The sequence below is a fragment of the Vitis vinifera genome, chromosome 14, assembly GCF_030704535.1.
Source record: "Vitis vinifera cultivar Pinot Noir 40024 chromosome 14, ASM3070453v1".
NCBI lineage: Eukaryota > Viridiplantae > Streptophyta > Magnoliopsida > Vitales > Vitaceae > Vitis > Vitis vinifera.
This window is the reverse complement of record NC_081818.1, coordinates 7,428,207-7,438,349: the sequence shown is the minus strand read 5'-3', so window position 1 is coordinate 7,438,349 and position 10,143 is coordinate 7,428,207. Positions and strand designations below refer to the sequence as shown.

Genomic DNA, 10,143 nt, shown 5'->3' with positions numbered 1-10,143 from the left:
ATTAGTTGGATTAAATTCAAGTTAATCGAGTTGTATGATTGAAAATTCATTATAATTTTTTTTAAATTTTTTTTACATATATTTATATCAAAATTTAAATAGTAAATGAGACAAAATTTTAAAATAATAAAAAAAATTAAAAATAAATATATATATCTTCTTTGAAAAAATGAAAAATATATAATATAATTATAATTGAACATTTTTCCTTTAAAATCTAAAAACAAAATGAATTGTATTATATAACATAATATAAATTATAAATATTAAATTTTGTTCTAGTTAGGTTTGAGTTATCTGAACATTGGCTTGAACTCGATCAAAATTAAGTTATGATCAACCCAAACCCAATATGAGTATTTAAATTGGGTTCTAATTGAGTCATATCAACCCGTCCAAATTGCACCCCTATTATTATGTAGTTTTACTTTATATAAACCTAAATAATTCATATAGAAAGGATGCTTTTCATTTATTTCCTATACCGGTTTGGTGATGGATGTGACTCAAAAATAATCAAAATTTTGGCTCTACTATTATTAGAGGCAAAGTTGAAATAGGAATTCTCACTTTATCTCATGCATTAAAGTGTCTAAATTTTTGTTATACATAGAGTTGTCCAAGTGCCACATGATGCTTAGGAGAGTCCAAAGTCTGCACAAAAACAAAATGGGCTTCAGCTTCCACCATTACAATGGTCTGAGGCAAGACAAAGACCCAAACAAACCATTGTAGCCATTAGCATTAATAACAACTACCCCTGGTTCAGCTGCAGTATGCATGTTCTTGTCAACCACCACTTTCTTTCCAATAACTTTTATCTCAATAATTATTCAACAAATTTGAAAAAGAGGACAAGTTACTTTTATAAAACAGCCGATTCACCCCACCATAGAAAAACCGAAACCGAGTGAGCAGCACAAGTGTTCTCTTTTTCCCCTGAAAACCAGAAGCATCCAACATAGCTTTTCAAGACAAGCAACCAATATCCATTTCATCTTGCATTAAAATTTCTTCAAATACATCATACACATACCCATCCAACCCTTTTAAATTGCCCCACAACCCACTATCCCAAAAAGAGAGAAAGTGTGCACCCATCAATGTTCTGGTCATCCACCACTAACCCCACCACTGATATTAGGAGAACACATCAATTTAGCTTTTGACAAACTAATTCCCTTAGAATTGACCATGGCAAAAACCCAAAAAAAAAAAAAAAAAATGAAGTGCCTGTAGTTTTCTTTCCTGGGCATCATCATAATCACTCCTCCTTTGACAAAACTGGAAAAAAGAATAGAACAGTGTCACCATCGCATCTTCCATGATTGTTCTTCCAATAAGGAGTTAGAAACTAGATTTGGAGTAAGATATTCCCAGGATGGGGGACCAAGAGAAGCACCATAATAGGGTTGTATGTCGATGAGCATATGCATATGTGATCACATACTCTTTGTTCTGATCTATGAGGGAGCATCGGATTCAGGCTTGACTAGTGTTGATGGTTCAGGTTGGTGTGTCCGGAAGATTGCCGAGGCCAGTGAGATAGGCATGATGCAAAGTGCCTTGGACTGAAGGAACTGCATGGCAGCTCCCACATCTTCTTCCATCAGCTTAGCTACTTGTTGTTCTGTTCCATCTGTTGACCACTTCTCCCAAGCTTGCTGATTGCTTCCACCCTCAGTGCCATCTCCCTATCTCACACAAAAATCACCCTTATATGGATGGGAGAAAGAATTGAAAATCTTGCAGATGCAAGAAAAACAAAAATAGCAAGTAATGAACTAATTTATAATGGTAAAGAAAATGTGAAGAGGTATAAATTGTAGTACCCGAAATTTACAAGTTGAACATGGAGTTTTATTACCTCAATTGATAACAAGGGAACATCAGCTACCAGCTGGGCTACTGCACCTGCTCCACCAAGTCTGCTCATGCTCAAAACCTGTTTAAATTCAACAATGAAAATTTATAAATATGACAACAAATAAAAATGCAAATAAAAGCACTATAAGTGAATGTGGTGGTGATAGCATTACCGTTTGTAGAATTATTATACCCATTCATATGGTTTCATCGTATAAGTATTACACCTACTCATATGACTTCATTGTATGACTATCATATCTATTCATATGACTATTGCATAATTATTACACCTAGGCAATGTGACTTCATTGCACGCCAGTGGTTTCAGCATCAGACAGAACTCTATTCATTTGACATTGTAATTATTTCATATAAAGACTGCTTAAAAGTCATCAATGATTTCTAGAATTTTCAATATGATTTGGCCCCACAATGAAATAAGGGGAATGTTAAGACTTTGGTAGACATTTATCAAGAAGCTGGTGACAATATGATTTCACTAAATGCTCTGCAAATATTTGGAGAAAAATGAAGGATTTGCAATTATATATATTAAAACACAGGATATAAAAGATTTCTCATATGGTTTTAGGCCTTTGTCACAGGCTGTCAAGTGTGAAAATGAGGGGTTTCCCACGTACAGCCACTTTTGTGATGTGGGTGGGGTCTGTCACCAGTCCACCCTTGCGGGAATTCTGTAATTGCACCTGCACTAGGTAAATGGCCTCTGCTCTTCCCTAGATCATAGACCTATTGGTAATTGGAACGCGCATACCTTGACTTGAAGCCGTAAAAACTTCACATAATCCACAATTTCATCAAGCATAGCCGCTCTATCAGTCTGTGCAAACAACAGCAATATATCAGTATTTTTAACAGATTAAAATACTCAACTTTTTCCCCCCTTTCCACAATGTGGCAGCCTCTACTTTTTCTTTCCTAAGATTTTGCCCCATGAGGATATGGTTAAGAAGCAGTAAACCATATGAAAAAGAATGTTGATTATCAAACACAAGTCATTGGATGGTTGATATTGTTTGCTAATCAAAATGGGAACCAAGCAAAAGAGCCAATCTATTATTAGCAGAACATATTTCAAACCTTTCCTGTCAAGACTTCTTTTACCGGTCCACAGAGCATGTGCAAATGGAAAAGTTGTCGTGAAATATATGAAAAACTTGTATCTATAGGGGAAAACAAAGCATTTGAGTTCATTAAAAACACTGGTTTACTTGATTGCATGATCTTGTAAAGCAATGAAGATGACACCTACAAAGGTAGCAACCATAAAATCACTTGTACTAAATCAATGATGACATAAAATATCCCCCAGACAACTACCAGACAAAATAATTCAGAAACCAATTGCCAGAGGAAGGAATCTAAAGCATTAATAAAAGTTTTAAAAAATGAAATGCGGGATTATAGACAATGATTGAAAAGGAAATAAAGATTAATACAATCAGATTGAGAATGGGCCTAAGAACAAAACAACTGCACTGAAGAGTCACTGACCTTGTTGGCACTAGGAACCAATTCCTGCAAAGCCTTCATTCTCTCTGCTATCCTTTCTCTACGTAACTGCATCAGAAGAGAGAGCATAATGCTGGTATGCAGTAGCAATGGACAGAAAACAATGGCATATTGACAAGAAGTGAAAGAAATAGAGAACTGTTATCAATGTGACAGCTGAAACCCAAATATTATTGGCATAGAAGATCTCACTTAGGTCTAAATAAATGTTGCCATCAGCAACATTAGTGACAAAGAGGCATGGCCTCTTGATGCGTGTGCATCCTCAATTTTTCCAGTTAATAATGCATGATTAGAGAGTCAACCATGTTGGCAACTACCCTCAGTTTATCTATCTCGAATCAGTAAGTTTGCAAATTGATGCACAAATTTTTTCTTTATTGACCTTCGTACATGTAAAGTTATGCATTCTTTTTAATTTTCTGATTTAACTCTTCCACCTTGCAAATATAGCCATTTTGTCAGATGTTTTGGAGAAGGGAGGAACAAGGCAATAGAGTAGATAGGCTAATATTTTCCCTCTGACACAAGTGGTTAGTTTAAGCAACATATTGGCCCATTTTTCTAGTGTATAGATTTAAAAACCGAAAAATGAACAGGCATGATAAATACTAAACCAAAAAAAAAAAAATTGTTCTTCCTCATGGTATGACACAATCAGAAAATCTTACATAAAACAATAAGCACTAGAAATTAAGCATAATTCTCAAACACATAATTTTTTGTTTTGTTAGTGATATATTTCTAGTTTACCCTCTCAGCAATACTGTGGGGATCTGTGGCTTGCCCTCGTCTTGCTCGCACCCTAGGGCGGATGGCAGGAGGATGTGGTTGAGCAGCAACTGCACTAGAAGTTGGTTGGCCATGAAAAGGCTGAAAAAGGATTCAACAAACAATATGGATGACAATTTGAAATTGGAAACACTTTTCTCCCCATGGTCAAAAGAATAAAATAAAAGCCACTGCATAGAATAGATAGAAGATATATATAATTCCGTACTCATGGAAATGCTTCTTTTCTTTTACAAATGATCTGATCCATGTGTATTTAAACAAATTTAATGCATTCTTACCATGTTGGGTTAATTAAGCCTCTAATTTTAATACAATGACATATTGATATGAACCCCGTTAAAACGTGACAATCTAGCTACAAAACTAGCTGAAATACACTACAAATAACACTGCATCAATATTGGGCAATTTCTGTTGCTGAAACCCTGCATCATCTCATCATAATCTCGAAACAAGTTTCTTAAAATTGGGTCAAATATATTGCTTGTAGCATGCAGGTTGGACAGAAATCTCAGCTGCCTCGTATTATTATAACAAGGAACATTTTGTCTTGAGTGCATAAAACTTGATGAAATGCAGAGACTACACAAGTGAGTCTAAACAAAGTGCATGTGAGCCAACTAGGAATCACAGGTTACTAAAGCAATTCAAAATTTTCGGGCATTTCCAAATTAGGCCGGCATGCAGCAATTGACACGACACAAGTTTAAACTAAGACCACAATCAAAACATGAGTTTGGATGAATCAATCAAACATGACAGCCATCTGCTGAAGACAGAATATTGACCAGGTCCCACAATGTTGTGAACTGTCGGTTCAATTCCTGACCGAGGTCAAATTTCTCAAGTCAGATAGGAATATATTTTTCATCACCAATGTCATGAGACAGCTAGTGTAATACTTCTATATCCCCACATGACATGGTGATGTCGGTATTTGATGAATAATTTTAATGTCATGCCCTATAACATTTTCCATTAAAAAAATACCGATGTTGTATATTACAATTAGTTTTGTTGATTTACTTCTCCAAACAGACACATGAACATTATAAAAGAAGAACTCCTCGGACAAGCAATTTGTATTTATACATAGCATTTTCTCATATAGATGATCCTAGAAATACTGAAAGGTAAAGTAGAAATGGTTCATCACTCAAGGAATAATTGCAAAATACTCCACACGGTTGAAAAACCCACACGTGCACGGCACATTCCGCGAGTCAGAACTGTTGTGCGGCTTTTCACAAGTGAAAGGCTTTTCCACGCGCTCTCTCAAATCCGTGGACGACACTGCACTGAATAAAGCCCTCTATTTCCCTCTAAATCCCAAACAACCCCTCATCCTTTCAGCTTTTTTCACACCAAAGCCTCCAATTTCCCAGAAAATAAACCAGCACACTGAGGGCATTTTTGTCCCAAAGGACTGCTGAATCCCTAATTCGAAGCATGGTGATAGAAAAACAAAAAAGGCAAAGAAACCCCACTTTAGAGTTGTTTCTTTCTCCACAGAACTTCATTTTCTAGGAGAAATTTTTGATGGGTATGGAGGAATTTTATTTTTTATTATTATTTTTTTCTGAGCAACCAAACAAGATGTTAAGGGCAACATAGTCATAAAAATTGAAAAGAGAGAATAATTGAACCTGAGGAAGGTGTGGGGGAGGAGGAGCAGGGGCTGGTGGTGAAGGGCGGAGTGACTGTGGCTGCAACTGTCCAAAAGCTGGAAACAAGTTTGTCAGATGCACCGATTCTCTCTCCTGTCAACACAATACAAACAAATAAACAAAACACCTCCAAAACAAGGAAAACTCTGTTTGTTTTCATGGAAAATGTTTTACCCTGTCACTCAAGTCAACTGACAGGAGGAAAATTAATCATAACAATTTCAAATCTTTGATTTACAAGAGGCTGTAATTATTGAAGGCCATGCCCAGGTCCCAAACAATAAAGTACCGAATATTCGAAATTCTGATTTTTCTCTGTTCTTTTTTTATGCCTTTTAACATTTTCTCACCAACCAAACAGGGCGAAAGAAAGCTTTTCCAAAACAAGGACCAGCTCCACCGGAAAACCCATGTTCCGAGATTCCCACATGACAATTCTACCCCCAAAGGAGCACAAAAATGACAAAGGAAAAGCAGATGCCAAGAAAACGACAGGAGGGCAAACAAGTCCACTCGCTGAGAAAGAAACTCACAGTGATTCCACATGAAGAAGAAGCAGCAGCAGCAGCATTATTGGTAGCACCACTTTGATCCCTGGCTTTCAAAAACCCATGTTCCAAATTCAACCCCAAAGGCATACCCATACCCATACTCATATACCCAGAAGCAGCACCACCACCTCCACCACCACCACCACCACCACCTCCTCCACCACCACCTGAGGCCAAGGCCAAATTCCCATCGTGGGCTCCAAAGGCAGGGTCAGAGTAAGAAGGGACGGCCAAGATTTGCTCGAAGAAGTCATCAGCCAAGCCCTCATGTGGGTTGTTGCTGTTGTTGTTGTTATTGGCCATGGCAGTGGCGTGTTTGTTTGCAGTAATAATGGTTGAACCAACAGAAAATTTTAAGGTTAAGAGGGAAGAGGAGTTATTACATTTTACATTTGGAGGAGAGGCTCCGTGCTGTCGTCCTTGGGTCCTTGGGTGTGTTTGATTTTGTAGTGTGTTGTTGAGGTGAGTGGTGTCTGTGTTGAGAGAGAGAGAGAGAGAGGGAGAGAGAGATGGAGAATAGGAAAGTGGATTGTTTACGTGTGGGTTGGGGATGAGTGTGCCTACTGCCACGCGCTCACAGCCCTCTCCCATCTGCTTAAATGCTAATCAAGTTGTATTTTGTGGAAAGTTGAAAATTATTGGACTCTAAAGAAAAAAGAGGTATTTTGGTATAAATAGTATTATTTTATTTTCAATCGATCTAAACATACAGGTAGTATTTGCCACGTTAGAATAAAATTTACAATAAATGTTTTTATTCATATTATTATTTCTATTAACTTATTTATATATAGTAATAAATGACAAATCAAATATGTTTGTTTTTTTAGTTTTTATTAGAAGTAATTTGTTTTTTGACTTTAAGTTATTTTTTCATGACTTATTTTGAATTTTTTATTCAATGAAAAAATTGAAAGGATGTTTGTTTTTTTAATTTTTTTTACTGAAAATAATTAATTTTCAGACTTTAAATTGCTTATTTTTTTACTTTTAATAATTTTTTATAAATTTTTTACTTAATAGAAAAAAAATTAAAATATTTAGTTTTTTTTTAAATGAAAAAAGTAATAGTTGATTTATAATTATTTTTTAATACTTAATAAAAATAAAATACTATAAAAATAAACAACCTTATACTCACTATTAAGCATTAAAATTATATTTAGAATTAAGTAAAAAACAAAAATACAGCAAAATATTTAGAGCTTCTTTGATTGTTGTTTTTGAAAATTGTTTTGAAAAATAGTTTTTGAGAACAATTTTTAAGAATAGTTTCTTGTGTTTTCAAAAAAAAAAAAAAAATTATGTTTGGGAACTGAATTCTGGAAAACAAATTTTATTCTCAAAAATTAAAAAAAAAAAAAACATGTTTGGTTGATAATTTTCATATGCGTAATTCATTTAAATTAAAAAAAAATCCATTTTAAAATTTTTTTTTAATACCAGTTATAATTTTTTTGAACAAATGATGACTTTGTCATCATGTGAAAGTATATTAATTTCAATAATTTAAGGAAACAGAAAGAGTTTACGGGTGGAGGTGTGGTGGTTGGGTGGAACTCACCTTTGTGGAAACACAAAAAGCAGTTAAGAAAACACAGAAAAAAAATACGAAAAATAATTTATTTTTTAAATAGTGAAAAAATAATAAAAACATGAATGAAACACACCCTTAACTTTTTTCTAAATAAAATAATAATAATATTTACCTTTTTAATGTTTAATAGAATAAAAACTACAAAAATAAATAACTTAATACTTAATACTATTAAACACTATTTAGATTTAAGTGTTACGAGACTTAAGTAAAAAAACAAACATCACAATGCGTTGGATGCCGATTTATACACTTAATTAATGGCATGGGTAAGTGAAATTATATCTTATGATTTTAATTTTATATGTGATGAAACTTTAATGAAATTAAGAAGATTTCAAGTCCGACAACTTTCCCTTTTTTTAGCTGAAAACTTGACATCAAAACTCATGATTTTTAAAGGATAATACTAGTACTTTACTTAAGTCAGAAGTTTAAAATCAAAAGTCACGTGTTCTAAGGGTAATATTGTTATTGTAAAAAATTTATTATAAACTTTAACATAAAAATTAGTTAAAAGTCATGATTTCTAAAAGGTAATATTAGTATTATATAAATTTTATTATTATTATATATATATATATATATATATATAAAAGCTTTTTATATAAATTAAAATATAATAATTATTTTTATGTAAGGAAAAAAAAAATAAAAAGGAAAATGGATGAAGAGAAAAAGTTAAAGGAAAAAAAAATTAAGTTAATAAATTATTTTTACATATTTTTCAAATTCATTTTCCCTTGTTTTCCATTATATCAAGATTTAATAATTTTAAAATATATAAATTTACAATTGATTTTAATTATATTTGATTTTCTATCATATTTTTCATAATAAAATCAAATATAAGAAAAATATTTTCCTTAATTTTTTTTCTTTATTTAATACTATCTAAAAACTAAACATGACCTAAAAAAAATGTTTTCAACTTCTCAAAATTCAATCCAAACATCAACTTAATCCTTTTATAATTTTAAAAATAAACACAAAAGAGAGAAATAACCCCACAAAGTGTTTGTTTTTAAATGAAAAAAACCAAAATATTTGATTTTTTATTTTCAACTAAAAGTAACATGTTATATCAACCAACATAATTAAATCAAACATATTTTCAACACGTTCAATTTAATTATATTAGTTTATATCAGTAAATTATTTTTAATTGAATGAAAAAAGTTAAAATATTGAATGAAAAAAGTTAAATATTTTAACTTTTTTTATTCAGTCAAAAAAATAAACAATATTTATTATCGTTTTATTAATAATTGGACTTGAAAATGTTTTTATATTATGAATATAAGTATGTAATTAAGTGTATTCATAAATAAATACAAAGAGGGGCAAGTCCCAAAAGAGTGGTAGGACAAGTTGGGGGGAGTAGTTTTCATAGGGATGGAAATGGTGATAATGAAGAGTCAATCATTTCATAATAAATGGGGGACAAATGCACCAAATGCTTAAATTCATGTATTTGGAGGACATCAGATGGTGGGAGGGTCCAGCTCCTCCTTATGTTTTTCTCATGCTGATGTGCCCTCTCTTTAATCCCCCTCTGAATAAGTAAATCATGAATCTAACAATAAGAACCCCAATCATTATCAATTGAAACTCAATCATCAATCATTCCCTTCCTGAATTTTTGTTCACAATTTCATAATTACTTTAGAAGATAATTAAAAATAAAAAAAACAAAAAAAAACAGAGATTAAACTTGGACTAAAGTGAGCAAGTGGCAACAACCAACGACACCAAAGAATTGAAAAGGTAACAAAAAAAATGAAGGAAAGAGCAATATTTTTCTAGTATAACTCAAATTGCGGATATAGTGGAGTATCAATTCATTATATATCCGAAAGGATATCAATGAAAAAAATATCATATACATATTTTTTTATTACATGCTTTTATAGCATTCGCGATCGGATCTATTTATTTATACCCTCATTTATCAATTACCGATCTAGATCACATCTTTCATGGGTATCATATCATACTCTAGAATTTTCCCATAAGTCTATTTGATACTTTTGATGACAAGGAAAATATTAATAATGTTAAGCCATTTAAAAATGAAAGATTCTAATATTTAAGATCGATCCAATTGATTCAACTAATAAAATTCATTTTG

The 10,143-nt window shown here is 32.5% G+C and overlaps 1 protein-coding gene across 1 annotated transcript; it reads right to left on the bottom strand.

The window, feature by feature from the left end:
• Window positions 1-966: 966 nt before the first annotated feature.
• LOC100262267 (transcription factor UNE12) lies at window positions 967-7,081 on the bottom strand. Its single transcript, XM_010661578.3, has 7 exons — window positions 6,398-7,081; window positions 5,844-5,957; window positions 4,156-4,275; window positions 3,385-3,450; window positions 2,645-2,710; window positions 1,868-1,945; window positions 967-1,694 (listed from the first exon to the last, which is right to left on the bottom strand). The coding sequence occupies exons 1-7, from the start codon at window positions 7,004-7,006 to the stop codon at window positions 1,464-1,466; spliced, it is 1,284 nt and encodes a 427-aa protein (XP_010659880.2). The 5' UTR covers window positions 7,007-7,081; the 3' UTR covers window positions 967-1,463.
• Between the last annotated feature and the right edge of the window lie 3,062 nt (window positions 7,082-10,143).